The 23,764-nt window shown below is 39.3% G+C and overlaps 1 protein-coding gene across 2 annotated transcripts in view; it reads right to left on the reverse strand.

Annotated features, from left to right (window-relative positions):
- Positions 1-2,964: 2,964 nt before the first annotated feature.
- Positions 2,965-23,764, reverse strand: part of DIPK2A (divergent protein kinase domain 2A) — a 263,792-nt gene continuing 242,992 nt past the window's right edge. The window contains exons 1-3 of one of the 2 annotated variants that reach the window (XM_063339586.1): positions 22,038-22,936; positions 8,511-8,814; positions 2,965-5,824 (exon numbers count right to left, since the gene is read on the reverse strand). In XM_063339586.1, coding sequence (XP_063195656.1) covers positions 5,493-5,824; positions 8,511-8,814; positions 22,038-22,691 — 1,290 coding nt within the window. In that variant the 5' untranslated portion in view covers positions 22,692-22,936 and the 3' untranslated portion in view covers positions 2,965-5,492. Of the gene's footprint in view, positions 5,825-8,510; positions 8,815-22,037; positions 22,937-23,764 lie in introns of those variants that run through there. The other variant, XM_063339587.1, reaches the window with a different exon arrangement.

A 23,764-nucleotide genomic window follows, 5' to 3' on the forward strand; every position in this document is an offset into this window, starting at 1 on the left:
ATTTACCCTTAGGAAAGCAAGCACGAGCATGTGACGCTCACCAATCTCAACATATAGTTTCCAAAATAAGTATCTAAATCAACAACTGCTCTTGATATTCTACAAGAAGTGAAATAATTAGGCCCATTATTGGTATACTAATTTTCTACTGTGAGGCACTGAAGTCAGTAAACACAAAATATTCCCCATATTTTTTATTTCCTCATAATTCTGATCATTATTTCTTTGTGCTCTCTCCAGAAGAGGTAGGCCTTTCTTCCCACAGTGAAACTGCAAGCTTATTTGCAACAGTATGAAAAATATTTAATATATAAAACTGTCAAAAATCCCCACAAAATAAGAAAACAAATTCTCTTATAAGGAAAAAATATCTATTAAGCTCCGGGTGACATAGCTCCACACTGAGAACTGCTAGATTTTACAGAAAGCCAGATGTTCCTACCCCAGCCTGAACAACCACAGAAGATGAGAACTTTCAAGTAAAAATTAAACTCCATAATGGTTGGAAGCAATGAAATCAGCTGCTCAACTATTTTGAGGAGTTTCAGAATTATTTTGGTGAAAAAAAAAAAGGCACAAAATAAAAATGCACTAAATTTTGAAACCCCCATTCCTTTAAAAAGCTCCAGGGCACCTATTTGGGAATGTGTAGTTATACCAAGGGCACAATAAATGGATGCACTAAGCCTCCATTAATAATATCAAAAGGTAGAATCTGTAGTAAAAGTTAAGCATATACAAAAGCATCATGTTCAGAATAGAAAGATGTGTATTAAAATTCTTTGACTAATAGACAAGCTATTTGAAACTCTGACCTAAAAAAAATGCTCTTTTTTTCTATCTGAACACAAGCTGTATATTAAACAGTCTATTTTGCTTTGAAGTATATTCTGCTTTCACATTTCTGTTCTCAGAAGACTGGCGTTAATCCGCCAAATATAAAAAACAGCCTTAGATATTTTTTTTTAAAGTCAAAACCTTCCTGCTCTGACCTGAACATGCAAGTTGGTATACGTGGCCAACGTTCATTACTAATGCTCCTTAAATTTGTCTAGCTTTTGAACCACACAAAACAGGTATATCCTCATACTTCCAGAGTGGCAACAACAGACTCATCTGCTGCCAAAACAACAGACTCTTCCTTGTGCTAACATCACATGCACCCTCTACAAAGACATCTAGCAGCCACAGGGCCTTTCTGCATCTAGCAAAGGCTCGTTAGCGTAGTGTACAGTACAAGGCTGACCAACAAAGACTTTTGCCTGCAAGAATAGTGAAATGTGTTCATAAACCTCAGTATGAAATATAAAAGGAATCTGATGCTTAGACGTTCCCCAGGGAAACCGACACTTGTCAGATCTGGAGAGTCACATTAAAAAAATGGCAAATCATCATAGGAAAAATTCCTTTAAAACACCATAAAATGAAACTAGGAGAAGACAAAGGTCTATTTAAACTAGTTGTACATCTTTGAACATGATCTGAAAGTAAGGAAACAGAAAACGAAAACCAGCAGACATTTAAAGTAGAAATAATAGTGATGCTCATAATGAGCGAACTAGTCAGATGAAGGCTATCAATTAAATTAGCAGGTCTGTATATTGCAACTTCAACCAAAAAAAAGTCACTGAAATCAACAGTAGTGAAGTCTCCATTTGATGGACTGGATTTTTAAAGGCTTGGGAAGACTGTGAGATAGAAAGAAACCAAGAGGTTTAAGCAGGCGGTACACCAAATCTTCAAATTGAGAAATACACTTCCCTAATGGAACATTTCTCTGATACTCACTAGACATGCCTTTTACAGAGGTTTCACAGTCCAATCTATCCTAATCTCCAAATCACAGGTTTCAAACAACATAACTAACAAACGAGCTTAGAAGTCAGTACTGAATTCAGACATCATATGGAAAAACAGGAATCCATGAAAGCACCATTGCTAGTTTCTACGAAAAGATTAGACTGACTGTAGGGAACCAAAACATTTTAGTGCCTTTTAAAGGTAGCCAAGGATTCAACTCTAATAAATGTAAAGAAAATCACATTTAACCTAGTCTTTATGGTAAGTCACAGTAGCATGCAAAATTAAACATGTCTGAAGCGTCTCATAAAAGAATATCCCACCATGAAAAAGCACCTGATAAGCAAGTACCAGATACACCACGTCTTGAAGTTCACGGCAACCAGGATCAGACTATACTATACTCTGGAAAACGTTGAAAGAAAAGATGCAGCAGTTATTCATGTTAGTTTCTTTTTAAGATCATAATGATCTTGACATCTGAGGCACACTGGAAAGTTTACAAGTTTCAATCTGCATGTTTGCAGATCCTGGAGACATATGTTCAGGCAGTAGGAATGCAACAAAAAAAAAAAAAAGAAAAATCCAAGTGTTTTTGAGACAAGTTGTTCCTATTATTTACACAGGCTCAGAAAGTCAGAAAGGAATATACTCTCCAGTATAACTGCAGGACTTAGTTTCAAATGCTCACTGAAAAATCCAGAGTAAAGGAGAAACACCAAAAACTCATACTGTATTACTGTTACATTAACTGCTACAATATTGTACGTAAGACACAGTGATACTAGCAATATAAGTGACTCTCAATACAAGAAAAAATAAATTTCTCAAACAATAACGAGAGAAGCTATCAACTTGCTTAATGTGAAAATATTTTCTTTCAGTTAATGCAACAGAAAGACATGGCTTGATCCAGTTTTTTTTAAAATGAGTCCCACTTATGATAATCTCTAAAACAAAAAGATTCCTGACAGAACACTCATACTTTGGATCAAGCAGTCTACTAGAAAGGAGGGGAAAAAAAAGTTCCTACATGTCACTTTTGACGATGGTGCGTTCTCCAACACTACAAAAACTATTTCTATGCATATTTTAATGCATCCTAGACGAAGTCAATCTTAAAAGACTTACTGATCTGAAAATGAATATCTGAGATGAGGTTCTTAAAGTATTCTTTATTAATATCATTAGAAGTTGCAGAAACAACTTTCTTGTAATATAAAGGCACAGGGAGACAGTTTTGATAAAATATTCCAATCAAACAGTAACTTACAGTACAAAAGGACAATTGTAATGCACATACAAACCCCAAACATCTCATTCAAAAATATTTCACTGTCTTCATCAATAATAATGGGCAATGACTAAAAATATAAATTGTTATTGTACAATAAATATCTGATAGGTGCAAATGGAACAAGATTTATTGCTCTCCACAATGTTTTCCCTGTAGTGTTTGTGTTTTTTTTAAAGTTCCAAATTCCTTTTATAATCGGCTTTAGTAACTTACTTCTGAGGGAGATAAACCCCCACCCAAATCTGATAGGACATTATGACAGTTACTGAACTGCCTCGAGTAGTAACCAGAACTGGCAGTGTTTGTTTCTTTTATAACTTCAACAAGCATACTCCACTCGCTCATTGGGAAATGCAGTAGATGTTTAAAAATCAACTTTAGTGAGAAGTCGAGGCTTTTATGGTAGGGTAGCATTACCTAGTCTGAGGGTTAGTCTATTTTCGTCAAATAAGATTTTATGATGAAAACCAACACGAACCTTCTCTGACAGCTTGTGCCAGAGCAAGCAAGTAAAACCATTTTCAAATGAGGAGAGGGGAGAAATGAAAATTAAAAGCTGCATTGGGCATTCTAACTTCAGAAAATGAGACAAGGGACTGGGAGCAAATTAGGACTACTTAGGCAAAGATGATTTAAAGCGAGAATTTCGAATTCTAAAATATCCTTAATTTTGTCATCTAAGAAATTACACAGCTCCACTTTTTGAGCTTTGAGAAAGAAGGGCCGATCAGTGAGTTTGCCATTTTCCTCACTTTGCGCTTGCAGCAGTTTGGTAAAGCAACAATTTCCATCAGTCTTCTAATGCCGTATGAGAGGCGTACTAACTTTGCTCTTGAAAATAGAACGTACTACCTTGCTCAGAATTCTTTTTAGCTTGTGCGAAATATTGTTGTATACATATATTTAAGAAATATTAGTTTCCTTCATTACTGTTACAAGAAGCAATATGCATACAATTTCTAAGAGTATCTTTTTATGAATAAGACTTCAGGAAAATGAAGCATTATAGTATAATAGTAGTTGTAAAAAAATAATAATATTAAAAAAAAGAGCAAGCTTTGAAGCAGTAACTGAGGTTTTTATATAAACTGTAATTTATCGGAAAAACTCCAAATTTAAAAAAACCTCAACAAGTCAATTTTAACTGCACTGGGAATGGTCCAACTTAGTTCAAGAAAAGGTGTTTAGAACGAATAGAGCTTTATCAATTTAGCCAGTAAACCAAAACATGAGTATTCAGTAAACTCCATTACAATGAATTCAACAGAATGGGAATGATGTAAAATAAACTGCTAATTTTCTAGACATTATTATTCAAATTAGGGTTTTTTTCCTAGCATAAGCACATAGTTTTAGAAGTTCTTCAAAAAGTATCCAAGGACCACTGAAATGTGAATTTTGAGAATTATTAGCTTCACTACAGTATAGCATTTTTTCTTTAGTATTTGTTTAGAAACTAATAAACAAAACCATTTTCTTTGGTTTATGCTTAACTACACTGTACTAGTGAATTTTTACTTTTAGTCGAGCTTCTATCCCCAATTTAAATTAATACAGATCATTTAATTGTAGTGTGTCTCCAATTCTCAAATTTTCTCTGTTAAAAGTAAGAGTTTGCTCATACCATGATTTCCTGCTAAGCAGCCATGTGTATATACTGGCATGAAGGGTAAAAGTTTTGTACAATAATTACATTAAGTGATATTTCCAATAGCAGAACTGCAAAAGACATCAAATGAATGGTAGTTCAAATGACATTAGAGTTTATGATGATCTTAAAAAAAAAAATAATACACAATGTCTAAGCATAGTAAAATACAGTGTAAAACCCCCTAAAATTAGACAGTAAACGTGGGAATCCTGCACTCACAGTAGGAATGTACTGCACAGCATTAACATGTAAGCCTGTTAAATTTGAAACAATGCAGACAGCTAGATTTACCTGGATGTAAATGCCACTTCAAGGTGTTTAAACAACACAAAAATGAGACAACGATGTCCAAAAAAAGGCCTTTAAAACAGGCCATCAGTCTAACTTGACTTTCCAAGTAAGAACATCAGCTTCACAAAACTGTGACACTAATGCAGTTTTATGTAAAGTACCCTTTGACACACAAGCTGTCAATTAGCTATCACAGTCTTTTTTGACCTACTCCCTTTTAAATATTTAGGGAGGAGAGTCAATAGTAGCTCAAGTTTTAATTCAGTAAGTACCTTGTCTGTTTGCAAAGGAACATTATAACACCATAAAATTATATTTTTATGGTATTTAGAAAACTGATAAACTAGGGTTTTTTATTATTTTCTCTTTTTAATACACAAGTTCAAAACTTCATTTTCTATGTGTCTTTGCAATAGTGTTTTAGCCAGTGTTGCAAGAAATTTTCACTGTGGACTACCTCACATTGTTACTCAGTTGTGCAAGGTATTCCCGCAGTTCTTTTGCAGCTTGGAATCTACCGTATCGCTTCTTTGGGTTGGCACACTCATCCAGCAAGGCCTCAAGTCGGCCATCTTTGGCAATTTCAGCTGGGGGGTCATGAAGTAGTCCTCCAGAAGTGCCACGCCATGTGGCATGTCTTGATAAAAGGTTCTGACAAATAGCATAATAATTGTGGTCCACAGTGACACGAGCACAAAGAATCTCTTTTGAGAAGGACAGACAAGCTTCTTTATCACAGTCATCAAATTTGCTTTCATACCATACATCCCAGTTTTCAGGTTTATCTGTGAAATATAAGGAGACAGTAAAAAAAAAAAAAGTGAGAGAGAGGAGGAAAGAACATACGTGTGCCTGAATACAATCAGAAGATCAATACACAGCAAACTGGAAATATTTAAGCTATAAACCAACTTTGTTTAGATGAACTCTTCAACGTTTTAGTCTAAGATTGCATCTGACAGTTTCATATACCCTTCTGCTGAAATGGTCCTGGCAATACAAAAAAATAAGGGAAAGAAAGAAAGAGGGTAAAATAGACAGCAAGGAGAGGGAAGCAAAAACAACAGCACACTGAACACATGAAATCTACATTCACACACATACCCAGAGGAAAAAATGTACTACAAACAAGTATAAGAGAATGATTCATAGCTGAAATTGAGAGAAAAACAAACAAGTAACATGATTTATTTTAGCAACATAGACTGGGTTTCTCCAGTTGCCCTGGGAACTAACACTAAGCGGTCAAGCGGTCTACAAAAAAAATTAAAAAAACATCACAAAGTAATTGCCATAAACTTCTGAAACATCCAACCTCTTACTTCAGACATGGTAGTAACTAAGAAGTGTGTCAAAAAAAGCAGATGCGTTACATATAATCTTTGAAAAAAGAAAAAATTCAACAAAAAAAATGGCATTTACACACATGTATAAACCCTTCTTTATAAAGAGTTATCAAAATTTGAAGGTGTAACTAGTGGCCTTGTCACAAAGCTTTCTTTAACTTAAAACCTGATTTACAGAAAATACCTTATACGACAATACGCAAAAGATTACCAAGTGTGAGGTCTCCTGAGTTCTTACTACTTTTTGTTAGAAAACTTTCACCTTAAGTTTCTAGATTACTGCCAGCTCTGAGAAGAGGTCCTTACCAAGGAGCCTCATAGTTTTGCAGATCTCCTCTAGCACTGTGATGTACAAAGAAAAATTTATCTGTGTTTGGTAGTCTCTAAGCTGACTATTGGTCTACTAATTCACGGTGCACTGCAAGCCAGACTAGAAAAAAAGTGTACAGAAGGATGACTGCTAAAACTATAAAAACATGATGTAAAATTTGTACAATGAACAGCAAACTCAACATGGAAAAGAAGCTAGCAAAGGAGAATGGGAAAAAAGGACTTCAGCAAACTCAACTATGATATCCCACATAGAGTACAATTAGTTATTACTGTACAGTGCAAGTGGACAGAATGTACATATTCAAATATCTGAACAGGCATGTTAATCACTCTAGACAGAGATTGCTTAATGAAACTTTCCAGGAGATAAATGAAATCAGTATTAAATGTCAAGTTTATACAAAGACTGAGAACTTTCTTGTGTCCTAATTTGTTTTCTCTGTTCTTGATTAATCGTTAGATTACAAATCATGCAGCAAAATCCTAGTTAGATCCAAATTACTCTGAGAATTATAGACAACAGATATAAGTGTGACACTTCCGGCATTGAGCTTCTGCAAGATGCTACTTGCTCCTATTCCATGTACACATCAACTTTTTCAGAGCTCACTTGGTAATCTTTGTGACTGAGCAATTCGGACATGCTCCAAAAGTCAAAGTCTTAAGTAGTATTATTTTAAGAGGGTGAAAAAATGAAAAAAAAAAAAAAAAAAGAAAAATGAAGTTTATTTGTGTGGCCTGTAAGTACTGAAGTAAGTGTACTGGATAGCCAAGGTTTTCTTGGTAGGCTCAGATAATTTTACTCTAAGATCCTTGAGGATGTATAATAAATCTAATACAAGAAAAAAAAAACAAAACCAAAACAAACTAACCCACACCACCAAAAAAACCCCAAACCCCAAAAACATACTTCATTGTAGAAAAGTGTGTAGATAGAAAATATAGTCTTAAAGTTAATTCAGCAGCACAGCATATGAAGTCTATTTGCAAAGCTTAAAAAAATCCACTCATCCAAAGCAAACTGGAATCACTTGGCCTATTGCCATGAACTTCTGCAGAATCTAGGGTTTCATGTTCAATGTCTCTAGCCCTTAGGTCTGTAAAGTTTTCCTTATAAGCTCAAAAAGAATATAAACCCATGTAATGCCACTTTGTCAAACATCTCTCCTGCTGCCACTGCTCTGATCTTTTACAGTTGACAGAGAGATGAATGAATTTTCACTATTCCCATTTGGAAACAGCATTAAAATTACCCATTGCTCTGGTTATGTTATTAAAAAGCACCAACCTGAACAACTGAGCCAGAGGCAGGGTATGTAACTAAGGCCAAAGCGAGCAGGAAGACTGTCTTGTCATTCACAGAAAATAAAATATCAAGACTACCATCCTTACAGATGTCTGGAAAAGATGAAAGGAAGCTCCCTCTCTGAGCTAAGGTAGACAAGTCGGTCAGCCAGCCCATCTGTCTATCTGTCCATCCATCTGTACAAACCCATCCAACATCCAAACCCCTTCTTTCCACCCGCACCACTCCATTTAAGCAAGATTAAAGAGATGAAAAGTGTATGTAAATCAAGTTCAGGTAAACTCAATGCTTCGTAAAATTGAAAATTGGTCAAGTTAATTAGTAGTCTAATTGCAGAAGAAAGCTAATTGTTTTTTTAATTAGTAGTCTAGTTATAAAGCCAACAAAATGGGTATTTAGCAACTACACATACTTTAAATATTGCATTTGCAGAGAAAGAAGCAAGAGACGTGGGGTGAGGGGAAGGGAGAGAAAGAAGACACTTACTCTGTCTGATTAACCTTTTGTCTGCTACCAGAACATTTTCTGCATCTACAATGATAACTTTCCCATCTCTCGGTCCAACTGCAAAGTTGTCAAAGCTGACGTCAAGGAGGTAGAGTGCAAATTCAAAGTCATTATTTGTCAGCTGCTCAGCTATTTCCATTAATTGCCAGGCCAGATCCACTCGTTTCTCCCATGGTGCATTAAAGTAACTCCACAGCTCTTCTCCAACGTAATTGACAGCCACCATTCTTCCGCATGCTCCTAAGTATTTTGCGAACGGCCAACCCTCATCAGATGGAAAACTCTGTATATAAAAAGATTTTTTTAAAAATTTTAATTAATACAAAACACCTTAGATTTTAAAAGGCTGTTCACTAAAAATTAGAAGAGACATCTGTAAATACTGATCAATGCTACATTTCCACATACTTTTAAGTTTTGAAGGGAAAGAAAAAACAACACAAAATAGGTTTATGTGAGCAAGAGGCCCTGCTGGACTACTAAAGAGAAAGAATTGGAGGTCCTGAAATAATATACAACCCTTATCTTGCTTTCCACATACTATATATGCACACATATATATGTATTGTCACATACACATGCACAATTCCACAAACTATATTTTTCTATTGGTGTTTTATACACATCTGTTGTACTAATGCAAGTATACTTCCCACCAAGATAGTTATGCATCTGATATTTTTAATTAAAACTGATTTTTTTAATAACCTAAAGGGAAAAGCTTTAAAAAGTGACACCTCCTTCTCTCCACCACCACCCCTTCCCATTTTTCCCAGTTGACTGGATTCCTTTGAGGATCCTCTCACTTGAAAATCTCTCATAGAAAGGATTACAGAACAGATTAAGGTATAAAAGCAAGCTTAAGGTTTCTTATGCCTCTAGTACTCCTTAACAATCTACCTCTTGAGTAATTGCTACATACATACCCTGTGTGTTTATTACACGCAGCCACATAACATTTTTATCAAAAGTAAGACAGAGGTGACTAGGAAAAAGAAAGAGTTATTATTGATGGTCCAGGCGATAATTCCTCCACCACCCACCACCACCACTCCCCCAACCACCCCCAAAAAAAAGGTAAAGAAAAGGTTTGGGCATTCATTTCCACTTCTGTGCCACTGATAGCGGAGAACATCACTCTAAAGCTCCGTATGGCTCTCACTTAGGGGGTCTCCAGCCCTGCAAACCAGTTCACCTACCCAGAGCACGCTCATTTCCATCTTTCTAAAGGCTTTAAGACAGAGAGAGAAGATTCAGGAACGAAGTTTCTGCTCTGGAACGATGCTCCTTGCCAACTTCTATGCTAAGTGACTCAAAGCCCTTCCTAGCTCCCTAATGTCAAGCAAGGATTGTTTATGTATCTTATTCCAAATATATACCTGTCAAATAAGAAGGAATCAATGTACTTCTAGGGAAGAACCTGAAATGCTTAATCCTCCAGCATAAGGGTAGTCTTTACTAAATTTTTATTTTGATAAAGTTAAGAACAGAAAAGCTTAAGGCAAGTATTATTACCGGAACCATAAAATACTTAACAGAAGGTAGCATCAGAGCATACACAATTACCATTTTAAGATTTCCATTCTGAGTACAGGCCTTATGATGTTAGGACACGCTGTTTAATGTTATCTAGCTACTCTCATCAAGAAGACGAGCCTTTCCAAATGAAAAGTGTCCACTTTCACATTTAACTGGCGTTTGTTAAAAGGGCATGACTTAACGGTCATTAAAACACTTTTTGTTTGATATAATTAAAGCATTTAATAAAATCTTGTAGAGGCCCTAATTGAGCCTGTATCTAAAATGAAGGCTGAGTACCAGGTTAACTTGTACCTAGCTTCCAGCGGTTCTTGCTTGGAACACTTAAGAACATTGCAATTTGTTCATCTACAGTTTTAAAATTATTTAATATTTTAAATATAGCTTTGAGATAGTAAAAATATCCATTTGTTTATGTGTTAACAATATTTGATAACTGGGTCTTACTGCAAGCTGAGCATCCATCCCAGACTATTCTGGCTGAAGATGTCCTCTATGGAATTTTCAAGGACGCCTCAAAGTTTCTACATAGCAAATCTTGTCTATATTGTATATGTCAAGAAATTAAAAATCATAATTAATATATAGTGTTGACAAAGTTTGCCATCGTTATGGCAAAAGCCATTAAGCTAACCTCTAACATGGCAAGTGTAGAAGACAATATTAGGGGGAATAACTGTGTTCACCATTGCAACGAAGAATCTTTCTTGGTTGTTCAAAAGACATCAAACCCATATTCATTACAGAATAGGTTCAAAGTTTTTGGGGTGCCTAAATGTCTGGATTTCCACTGTATTTTGATGACCTGATCTACCCACAGAGGTGAATGTGATACTGAAAAATCCTGAGGATGATACAGAACTAATTTGATGGTTTTGAGACCAGTATGATATTTTCAAACTGTGATACCATATAATTGAGCAGAACTAAATCTCTCTCACTAACTGAATCTACTATGCAATAAGAATGACATTATCCAGTCTTCAGGTTTTTTATCAGTAGGCTTCACAGCAATTTATGAAGGTGGTAAGTACAGGCAAATTTCCACTAGTAAAGGGCAAAGTCAAGTGATACATTCCACAGTTAAGAAGTTGGCTGGGGTTTTTTTGCTTGTTTTGTGGTTAGCAAAATAACCTTCCAACAAATGAAGTGTGTGCTAATTCAGTCTTCCTTACTTATCCTACAAACAGGCCAATATAATGAAAACTCATGCCTGTGGCATCAATAAATGCCACCAAAATGAGATTTTGTGCACATTTATCATTACTGTATTCAGTCCGGGATCAAAACAAACCAATAAGCAAATGGTTGTTGTCCATCAAATGAAATCAGTTATTCACAAAGGAACATGCCATTTCACTCAAAAAGAAGCAAGCAGGAGTTGGTGCTAAGGCATAACGTCCAGAGAACTCTAGGCAAGAATAATTTTTCATTACAGTGAGTGGGATCAAGGGGCATACGGGAAAATTCAAAATACTGCCTACCAGTACCTATCAGGAAAAAGCCATACAGCTTACCATTGGGAAAGCCCGGATATGTGTACCTATCAGTCCTGTACCCATGCACGTCTACTTTACTCCTATCTTATAAACCCAAATTTATACCTTAAATTGGAGAAAATGTACCTGATTACATTTTCTGATAAACATAGGTTTAACTGATTACACCAAAATGTGCATAACATTTTGGTATTGCTGCATTTTATCAGCACTCCATGCAATATAATCAATTCAACTGCTACAGCAAATATGCCTAAATATTTTTATTTAAGCATGACTTTGGACCACCCCACTCCTTTTCCACCCCTCTGCTTTCCTATATTCCAGTCCTGCTCTGCTTAGACCTTTACTTCCCTTTCCAAATACAAATTTAGCCACAAACAGTTGAAGCTAGCAAAGACCGTGCTACCATTGGAAGCAAAGGTGTCCATCCCTCCCAACCCATCAAGCACACTCATCTCAATCCCCTCCATCATGCCACTAGGAAAGCAATTCAGCTGGTACTTGCTGGGCTGGTGTTCAGTTGGATCAGTAGCCTGATCCAGCTCATCACATCACCACATCTTGCTAGTACTGACACAAGGAAGGGAGAAGGCCTGAACAGCCAGGTGCAGAAGAGAGGAAAGGAGCTAAGAGGGCCTTTCCTTTCCAGCAGCAGCAGGGATTTGTGTAATGGATTAAACTGATTTTGAAAGTACAGCGTTAGTCACAATGGTACACTGATCTTCAAAACGCATCTATTATGCTACCTGCATTGTGTACACTGATTTCATTTCACAAAAGAAATTCCAGAGGCAGCTTGGTTTATTAAGAAGTGAACATCCCAAACATTACTAGCAAAGTATCTGCATGCCATACTGTAACACAGATATATTTATAACTCTGAGGCAATAAAAAGATCTTTTGACAACAGGAGTGCAGGGAATCCTGCCAACATCTGCACATGTACAAACAACATCTCTGTTTTGGCTCCCTTCCAACTGGCATGTAACAGCCACATCTACACTTCATTACCCAAGTCAGTAGCCGAAGAAGGGGATAAAAATATGTACAAGTGCCTCATTCAGCAGTTTTATATTCACTCAGTGAGTTTGACAAGAATATTAATTGAAGTGCAAATCTGTTGTCTTTGCAAGCACAGATTTGTAACTTTTTGCCCTATTCTATTTCGAAAGCATTTTTCTATATGAAATTGCAGCTAACTTAAAATGAGGATTTTTTTTCTTCATGTATTAAAATTTTGAAAGCCAATAAGACATGAACACATTTTTATGGTCATTAAACATGTTTTCCATTAACAACTTGCATTTAGAAACAAAAGGCTTAATAAATAGCTGTCAAAAATCTCAGATTTCTGTAGAGTGATGCATAACGTATTTTTTATTTTAATTCTCTAATTATTAGTAATATAAATATTTAATTAGATAATTTTGTACTTGAATATGCTATTCTAAGACTGAAAAATGTGCATTTGACAATTAAGATAAAAACTAAGCTCTTGTTCAAAACCAGAAACAGCCATCTGACAAAAGAAACTGCAGTCCTCATCACCCACTCACATTTCATCTGTGAATACACACACAAATGCCATGGAAACCACAGACAATTAAGGTTTTAGAAGTGTTTTAAAATATAGTAATGCATACGAAAAATTACAAACAGGTAGCTTAGTGAGTTTTTCCCTCATTAAAGTTATTATCTTTCTCTATTCACAGAGAAATATGTATAATTTCTAACGGAAAGATGGAAAACAGTAAATATGACAAAAACTTCTGCTACCTCCATTCCTAGTGACACATACATCAAAAAAATATTTTAGTTGCTCTAATTAGTGTAGTTACAAGACACCTCTCTAAGCAAGGATTAAAAACCTAAGCCAACCCTGTCAAAGGGACAAAGGGCACTTTGTTCCTGAAAGAATAATACTGCATTTATGTCTTTTTAAAAAAATACACTGTAGTCTTGGAATAAATATTGAGAATTAATAGGGTGAATTTATCATTTCACTGAAGCATAAAACACAGTATCAGAGAATTTGTCTTCCTCACTTCCATCTGTCTAAACAGGAGAAGATATACAAATCTGCCACTGGTTTCGAATGTTCAGAGCTGTGAATCAGATCATGCAGTAAGACTCACCAGCCTGAAGCTGATAAGGCCTTTTGTAGTCTGCAATAACACAAATCTCCTTTGAATTAAACATTTAAAAGAATATTAGTTTATCATAATCAAGCATGTAATTCATCCTAATAATCAAGTCCAAAAAAAGCCAAAACAGTTTAAGTAACAACTGCATCTTTGAGCTACAATTTCACTGTACCATTAAAAAAAATATGCTTTTCATTTTCAAAACTACTATAGAAGATGCTACATGTCACTACCAATTTTTGTATAAAGTGAGTTTCATCTAAAAAGACGGACCAACCAACCAAAGACTTACACCTAAATATGACAAAATTAAAAAGCAAAACAGAGTGGGGACTTCTCTTCCTATTCCTTACGATCCTGAAGACCTTCATGGCAAAATTACAGTCTTTGTGACACCTTTGTTAAAATCATCCTACTAAATTGTGTTTGCCCAGGCACAAACTGGCAGGGCAAGTGGAATTTGAATAATATGCCCTTCCTCAAAAAGAAAAAAATTAGTTTGCTCTCACAGAGCACTGTTGATTCTACAGTGTAAACAGGAGTAGCACTTGTATTAGTCACCAAGGCAAATAAGTAAAGCTCTGCAACCACGCAGACCTGGAGAGCAGACTTGATCTGAAACTTTTCAGATCAAAGGAGGTTAAAAAGCACAATCTAAACACAGATGCCTTCTTTTGTCAGGAATTGATCTGAATTCTAGAAGGTATGTATTCAAATGTATTTGCCAATGCTAGTGAGTATAATGAAAAAACTTTTGTTCTCAACTATATGCCAAATCATTTGACATTCGACTAAAACTCCCACAGAAGCATATATATATATATATAGCCTACACACACAGAGTAAAGGGTGGATTTCATTGAATATTCCAAATATTAGTATTTCCATTAAAACTATTTTTATTTCATTTATTTGACTTCTGTTCAGTTTTGTTACATTTTAACTGGTTACTACAAGCAATTCATGCCAACAAAAGGCTTAATTGACACACTGCAGGACAAAAATACACAGACAACTCTAAATATAAACCCACTCAGAATTAGAAATTCCTCAATGATTAAGTTGAACGCTTGAACTGTAGAAGTTATATTTCGCAATGTTAGCAGATACATGTCATTTCTCCAAACAAATTAATGAATAATGAGTAAAGGCAAGAACCATCGTGTAGAAAATTTAATGTTGCATTGGTTGTTACCTGTTCAAATCAGTTTGTAGTTCATAAAAGTTGGTTCAGATTAAATTTGCTACAGATGAAAATGATCACTATCTACTTCTCGGTATTGGAACATATCACTATGAAGAAGTCCTCGCAGAGATGGCCCACTCTTATTTATGAAAGTTAATTTGCAAAATTGGAGAGACTAAAACAAAGCTGAAATTACTTAATTCAAGGAAGTAAAATACAGCTCCCCCTCTACATCAGACATACCAGAAGTAAATGGACAACATTGGTAGTTCAAGGTTTGGAATGTGGGGTAACACACTTGGTTTTGTGTTACTGAAAACTGCTCAGAGTTACAATTTATCACAAGCATTTCTATTTAAGACTGTATAGTGATTTCACAGCAGCCTCTCGATTACCCCACAATAACTTGAAGAATTTCTACACTGTTCTAAAACATTCCTATAACTTTACTTACATGTCATCACTTTTCGAAAGTTTCACCAGAAAGAAGGATGAAAATAGTTTTGATCATTTAAGAAGCATAATTAAACATGGTAACGGGACAAGTACAAGCCAGTTCTGGCCTAATATATACATATTACATGTCACTGCAAAAAATAACTTCAATTTTCAATATAATCAAATCAGTGGAATATTCTTGTAACACAAGGCAATTCAATTTTAATTTAACAAAACAGTAATTTTTATTTTTTAAAATGTGCACAATGGAACTTCAGGGATGGAAAAGAAATTAATCTCCTTTCTCCGCAATACTTAAAAGTATGTAAAACAGAAATCACGAAAGACTAAAGCCTCACTTTAACATCTGAAATTTAAATCCCTTGCTTGCTGAATTATCTTTTCTACAACTGTCAGTCAACTGATTTGTGTAAAAATTAATTTTAAGAAAAGTTAAGACCTAAAAAGAAAAAAAAAATCCATTTACCCATAAAGTAGCACTGGACGTTCCTTAAGTGCAGTTTATGTTAACTGCAAAAAGAAAAAACAAAAAAATATAGTCCAACTGCAACTCGGAGTAATTTGAAGGGAGCAGGAAGTCATGATTTATAATTGTCTGCAGCAGACTATAGTGAATCTTTAAAATGGAATAACATATAAAATTGCAGATAATAAATTTTTGATTAAAAAGCCTCAAAAGAAAATGGAGGTAACATAACTATTAACAACTGATCTCAAACAACTACATTTTAACTTTTTCATAAAGATCAGAGGAAAATATCCAAAATTTTAAAATATGACACACTAAATACAACTTAGTATGTCAAAATGCCAATATCTCTGTGAGCTATGACTTAAATAATACAAGTCCACTAGAGGACACATCAGGTAGTGCAGATAACTGCCTTGCATCCACTACATGGTATTTAGCATAGCAATTACGTGCTGGAAACACCAAACTGAGTAATGAAGAAAGTTTAAAAGGCACCAAGTATTAAAACTGGATGGCATTCTACCAATGTATTTAGAATAGAACTACAGAAAATAGCCTATGACTAAAACAGTGTGAATGATAAAAAAAGAAAAACGAAATCCCAGGCAAGAAAAGTTGCCCCTTTACTTCTTACTGAGTTATGTATGGATCAGCAGAATAATTCTGTGAAACATTTGGCTAAATTGCTACTCTGAGTGAATTCAGCGCAAGAAATTGTTTCAAAGAGATCACAGTTAATGTTTTAATAGATGTTTACCAGATGTCAATTATTGTTCTTCCTGTAACAAAACCCAACAGAAACCCCAATGATGACACGAAGAGAAACCAGAATAATTTTAGGTTATGCGGCAACAGACTGTTCATGTGGAGTAATTATACTACGAATAGAGATACAGCTGTTGGTTTTCGTGGTTGTTTTTTTTTCCCCACAAGGAATACCAATGATGAGAAGTTGTGAGAAGTATAAAGTCATTACGCTTAAGTATTGAGAAAGCTAAATACCCATCTGGGGGAAGAGCAAAAATTTACACCATCTATTAAAAAAATGAAGAAATGCTGCTATTTTCCATATAGATATTGGAATTTTTCTTAGAGTCAGAAAAATAAAAGTCTTTGAGACTTGTACTTTACATACAAGATACCAATGTTCGCCGTCATTCTTTAAAGACTGTCCATTTTAAACAGGTTGTTAAAAGCTACAGCTCAAGACAAAGCTCGAGCATTAATGCACTCTGGATATAATTCACAGACACCTTCGACAGTTTGGAAAAAAACAACCACATTACTTGCAAGCATTTTATTTACTTCTATTTTAATGCCAAAGTTTGCTTTGAAACTTCAAGTTTGCTTTGAAAACAAAGCAAATGCACTATCATTTTAATAGTACATCTGGCAGTATTGTACACCAATACAATAGCCAGCACAAAGGCAAGCCTGAGTATTGCAAGACCAGCTCTAGACTTTTGCCACAAGTAATAGAACCTCTGTTTCAGTTACTATGGGACAGAAGTAATCTGTCTTTCACAGCTAACCATAAGATCTCAGGAGAAATACAACCACTTTACTGAAAAAAAAAAATTGTCTTATCTACACAATTTTCTTACCTGAAAACAATTTCTTCTTTCAGCAATAGTGACTTATACTATAGTTTCCCCAACTCCCAAAACAAGGAATTCTCCGCTTTGCCCTGTTCTTTGGGTACTGTTGGTTTTGGAGGATTTTTTCATGTTTAAGTACAAAACAAAAAGTTTTGCCACAAGCCTCCATGTGTTGGACAATGTGTGGTCGCAGGCTATAGCTCACAGCATGGCAGCTACGGTGGCACAGCAACAGTAGCTCAAAAACTGTTAAGAGACAGTCACAGTGGCTCTAAGTATGAAATCTGGAGGCTGACAGAGATCAGTGCAGGAGCTCTATGGAAAATAAGAGGTACATCCAGAGAAAGCTTAACTATTTCCCCAAATCTTTCTGTTGAATTGCGTTGATTTTGGAAAAAATCTTGTTAGAAGGAATGGGGGGGGAATCAAGGGGAAGGAAGAATTTTTGTAGGAGTCAAAGTCTGAATGAACAACAATCTTAGCCTCTATGGAAACTAACAATAGGCAGCAAACATTTCTGGTTCTACAACAGTAAGTTTATGGTTCTGTCTGCCAGTGAAGATAAAAATTAATCATGTTACTTCATAAAGTTGAATAACATCCATTATTTGAGTGCACATCATGGCTAAAAAAAATGAAGACAGTTTGTCCGCTACAGTTATTTTTAAATGACAAACTAGAAGGTGGGTGGTTTATAAAAAGTCATAGAGTGAGGATAAATCTACTTGCATCCATGCTGGTTCTACGAATTCTGCACGAAGTGAATATTCACACTGCACTCAGCCTGTAACCCAATTTATTTTTAAAATTTTGCTATTTCTTCACAAGGCAACTTTTGCCGACCTATCTTTGCAATTGTTTGACACACACAGTCATCATATTGAATTATGAATCAGATGCCATGAACGGATCCTATCCTCCAGGTGATTCCTAGTTAAAATACTCTGGTTTCCATTAAGTGAGTTGAAGGGAACAGCAGCAAGTTTTGTTCTTGCTTTAGTCTGAATGAGGTGTTAGTGTTTATATAAAATATTGTTTTAGATCTATCAAATTTTGATTACAGATCAGAACTTACTTTACTAAAATGTGTTTTCCTTTATTGCGGGAAAGGACTATTAGAAAGAGGAAGGAAAAACCCAAAACCTATCAGAAGGTAAATCTTAAACATTTACACTTCAAGTTAAAAAATTCTTTCCTCAGCCCTCGCATACAGGTTGTTTCATTCAAATGTGAATGCAGATAAAAAATGTGAGAGATTTTAAGTACTGACTAGTTTAGCAAGGTTCTACAAAAGTAAAAATAGTATTTTAATACCCAGAAAAGATGTAAACTGTACCACATAATAATGCAGCTGTCCTTCCATTCGATTCATCAAATAAAATGGCCAAAGGGGCTGAATTCTTCATTGAGTACACCTACACAACTGTTTAACAAATGTGGATAAAGAATGTTAACAAGAAAGCTATAAATAATACAAATATTGAGTAAGGATTACAATACGTAACCTATACAAAACTGTGCTAGTTTACTACTGTTTGGAAACTTGTAACAAAAGCGTACCATGCTACGGGTTAAAGCCCCACCTGAAAACTTCCTATAGCAAAAGCTGTAAATCCGCTGTGACAAGACGCGGTTTGTAAGCAACAGCACTTTAGGAATAATCCATACTCCAAATAGGCTTCAAGCTAAAATCCCAATCTCTGATAAAAAGTCTTATAATCCACAAACTGCTAGCTCTAGTAGATGATTAAAGTGAATTTTCTACTATAAAACAAAGATCAAGCTTTAAATTCAGTGCCTAATTTTTTTTGGCTGCTCCTATAACTTAATTAAATAACACAGAACTTTAATACACTGAACATCAAGAATTTAGAAGTCATCTCTGCTTCTAAACCAAAACTGCTATTCATGACAGCTTTTAAACAGCCACAGTAGTGTTTCATGAAAAGCTCAAGGCAAAAACTAGCAGTACTTTTCCAGTGCTGTTCAGTGATAATCAGCATCAGTTAAATGCCTCATTTTTATTTATTTATTTTAAATTAAAATCTGATTCTTCACATGATGTCATGCAGGTTTCCTTTCTTGGAAGCCACTGATTTTTAGAACAAGCCTACAAGTCTCATACTTGTGCCAATATCTGCCCTTGTCAATACTGCAGAAACTATACCATAAGATGTTTTATATATCTTATGTATACATAAAAGCAAACTTCTCAGGAGCCAGTTATCACTTCTGGAAAGTAACTTCATCTCTCATAAAGATTGCCTTGCATCTTGCCATTGCAATAGCTGCACAACACAGGATTATCCATTCCCTACATGTTTCTTGGGTAGACGTTGAGAATGTGACATGTTATGCAAATGAGAAGAGTTCGTTCAGATTTGCATATTTAAAATATTTCATCCCAACTGAGGGAAGGTATTCAAAACTCCAGTACCCATTAACAAAGTTGATGAATACTTCTTCTGGAGAATACGCTAAGAGCGTTTCAACACACAAAGCTGGCCTGAAGTTGCCCAGAAATATTTTCCAGGATATGCCTATTCATCGAAATTTACAAGACTCTGCAAACCACTTTTGATCTGGTAAAAGGTGACAACTTTACCATACTCTGGAGTGGCAAAGGCTGCCTCACTTCCCACCAATTTGACCTGCTCTGCTCCCAGCAGCACCTTCGCTAAGATAAATGGCGAGCAAAGTGCTTGTTAAATTCACATCCAAAGATTTTCATCTCTTCAACAGATTTGCTTGACAGCCTCAGGGCTCATCCACAGCTTATCAAGATGCTGACAGGAATCAAGGCTCTTAAATCAACCAGTGCTGCACACTGCCTTTGATCCACACCACAACAGTAAATGCTGCAACTGTGCCATTCCCTTTGTCTGCAAAGAATACATTACCCCCACAAATTATGAAGAAACATACAGAGCTGTTTTCTGGCCATCTAGGTCTCTGCTCAGTATGCTGGAACCAGCGTTCAAAACGAAAACTCTAAGTTGTATGAAATGCAGCCAAAACAAATCAATTTTCAGAGATTTTCCAAATATACTCAGCAAAGCAGTTTTGATTTTCTTAAGTGGAGTTTCCTTTTCCACTGTGCTTAGGAGCAACTTTACAGCAAAATGGAAGAGACATACTGTACCCTAAGCCCGCTGAGAAGCGGACTGGAAACTTTGAAAACAAAACCCAAGAGCTGTACATGGGGAGACTGAAGGGCAGAACACATACTACCGAAAGCATATTTTTAATTAAGCAGAGTTCATAAATGCATTCTCTAGAAATTCCTCAGTAGGTGAATGTGCTGGAGGGTAAAGCCTGCAGCACTGCTTTTTAAGCATTAGATATTTCTTGGCCTCTGACTAGAGAAAGACCAAATGTTTGTAACAGTAATCGTGCAGTGATGCTTTGAAACGTATTTGCAAATAGTCTTTTTATCATACACCAGACAAAGGCAAGGACAGTTCAGTAGTTAGACTAAACAATTACGAGTCCAAACTGGCACACAAAGGCATATTTGGAGTTCTCTTGATAGTGTTAAGAGCCAAAATGCAAAGCTCCCAATGTAAACAGACATGCAATAGAAGCAACTGACTGGTGCCACAGAATATACAAAGTTTTCACCTATAAATGTACATGACATTAAAGAACAAATTTCTGGTCTGTGCACATAACCAGTTCTCCCAACTAAAGAATACAGAATAAGTAACTGCTGGAAAGAGAATACTGTTCACTTATTTGTCACTCCATTTTCAGGCTACGAAATACCTATTTCTAATTTTTACCCACAGAAAAATAAAAATTATATTTGGTTCACATAAGAGCTCAATGTAGCACCCGAATCAATTTTTGACAAGGAAAGCAGAACAGCACCACTGTAAAGTCTCTACCCCACTACCTATTAAACTAGACCCTAAGAAACTAATCACCGATTCCCACAGCTGCCTAGGGATATATGTATTATGGGAGACGCCACAGGATTAAAGCCTAACACTTAACTGTGAGAAAGGCATAAATCCACCAGAAAGCATCACCCCGCCTTGCTTCCAGCCGAACAGCTGCTTGCTTTCACCCTTCAATACCAAAGAGAAAAGCAATCTCCCTGCCTAGACGAGAAAAGCAAGAAGGATGGATAGGGAAGGAGTTAAAGCCATAAGGCATGGTAGCACCGAGGAGGAAGACAGATCAGGAAAATGCACAAAGTCTTTGAGGAAGAACTAAAAACTGTGAGACTGAGTGCAACAAGGAAACGCCTCCTGACTGGAGTGGGAATCGGGGACCCCCTCCTCAGCCCACCCAGCTGGTACCTTTACATCGGAGTCACTGCTGGGGCACGGACCCCGAGGAGGACCCCAGCGCTCCGCCGCCGTTTCGGAGCCCAGCTGCCCCTCTCTCCCCGGCAGAGACACGGCTGCCTGCGCCCGGGCGCGGCGGCAACGGGGACCAGGCGGCAAAGGGGACAGCGGGGGAGGAAGGGCCGCGGAGGCCGCTCGGCGGAGCCCAGGCTGCCAGCAAGGGGCCCGTCGGCCCCTGCCCGGCCGGGGCCGCCCCTACCCGGCCGCGCAGCACCAAGGAGAGCGGGGCGGGGGGCGGCGCGGGTGGCGCTTACCTGCAGCACCAGCGGCTCGGGGTTGAAGGCGAGGGTGATGAGGAGCTGCATGCGCTCCGAGTCCTTCAGGTTGCGCAGCAGGAAGCTGCCCGAGTCCTTGGTCTCGGCGTAGCGGCGGACCAGGCGGTCGAGCAGGCGCTGCGAGGGGCAGTGCACCAGGTCCGACCAGCCCTCCACGGCGTCGGGGGTGAGGAGCCGCACGTCGCCGTTGAGGCTGGCGAACTCGGTGGCGTGCAGGGCCTGCAGGAGGTCGCAGCGGCCCCTGCCGGTGGCGCGGCGGCAGATCTTGGTGTCGATGTCGGCCAGCTCCTGCGCCGAGCCCAGCCGCTTGAGGACGACGCGGCGGCTGCCCTCGCGGGGCTCCCCATAGCGGGCGAAGTAGACGTTCTTGACGTTGAAGAAGTCGAAGAGGCGCAGGCGGCCCCAGCTCTCCAGCCGCAGCTGCCCGTTGAGGAACTTGCGGCACCAGCTGGTGCCCCAGCAGGCCGGGCACTTATTGAGCTGCAGGAACCGCCGCTCCGACAGCTCGTTGCGCTGCAGCGAGGCCAGCAGCGAGTGCGTGTTCAGCACCAGCGCCGCCGCCAGGCTACCCAGCACCGCCAGCTTCACGTAGCGGTACAGCCGACCCAACTTCAGCGACACCAGGCGCAGCATCGTCCCGCACCGCGCCGGACCGGACCGGGCCGGGCCGGGCTCGGCCGCCCACAACCCCCCCCCCCCCGCGCTCGCTCCCCGCCCCGGCCGCGCCGCAGCTCCGGCACCAATAAACTCTCCGCCTCGCCGCTCGCCCGATAAAAGGCGGCCAAGTTACTGAGGGGACGGCGGGGAGGGGGAGGGGAGGGGAGGGGGGGAGGCGCCAGCAGCCCGCCGGCCCGGGCGGACCCGCCCCCGGGGGAGGGGCTCCGCCGCCGCCGCCGCTCCCGCCGCTCCCGCCGCGGCGGTGGGCGCGAGCCGCCCGCCCGCCCCGCTCCGGAGGGGTCTCCGCCTCCCGCCGCTGGCCCCGCCCACACGAGGAAGGTGGGAGGGGCCTGGCGCGAGCGACGGCGGCGGTTGGCTGCGCGTGACGCGGCGCGGTCGCGTGCGGCCCACGCCCCCCCCCGGCCCCGGTCCCCCCCCCCCCCCGCCCCTCGGAGCCGGAGGGCGGGGCCGCCACGCACGCGGGGAGGGCGGGGCTCGGGGCGGTCCCTGCGCGCGCTCTGAGGAAGGGGCGGGGCGAGGCGCCCTTCCCGCCGCCTCAGCCCTAGCCCCGCCGGGCTCGTTCGCCGCCTGGGCAGGGGGCGGAGGGGTTGGCGCCCGCCGCCGCCATGTTGCCTGCCCGCCGCCCTGGGCCGAGGCGCTCGCTAGCCGCGCAGCGGGCAGCGTCTCCCCGAGCCGGGCCAGCGGTGCTACGCGACCGGCCGGACCCGACCTTGTTGCTGTCCGTGCAGTTTCCGTCTCCCCGCGCGGCCCAGCCCGCTCCTCACGGCCCGCGCCTCACAGCGCTGCGGGTGCCGCTGCCCGCTCGCCCGCCTGCCTTCAAGGGCCGCCGCTATCGGCTGGCACGGCGGTCCGGCGCCAGCGCGGCTCAGACCTGCCCCTAAGCGGCCGCTCGCTGAGAGGCATCGCGGGGCCGCGGCTGCCGCGCAGTCGGCGAGCGCCCGGGACGGCCCGGCGCGGCGGGACCCGGCCTCTGGCCCGCGCGGAAGGCTCGGTCCTAGCGGTGCTGGCACCGCCGGCCGGCCGGGGCC

Source organism: Chroicocephalus ridibundus, chromosome 6 (assembly GCF_963924245.1).
Source record: "Chroicocephalus ridibundus chromosome 6, bChrRid1.1, whole genome shotgun sequence".
Lineage (NCBI taxonomy): Eukaryota > Metazoa > Chordata > Aves > Charadriiformes > Laridae > Chroicocephalus > Chroicocephalus ridibundus.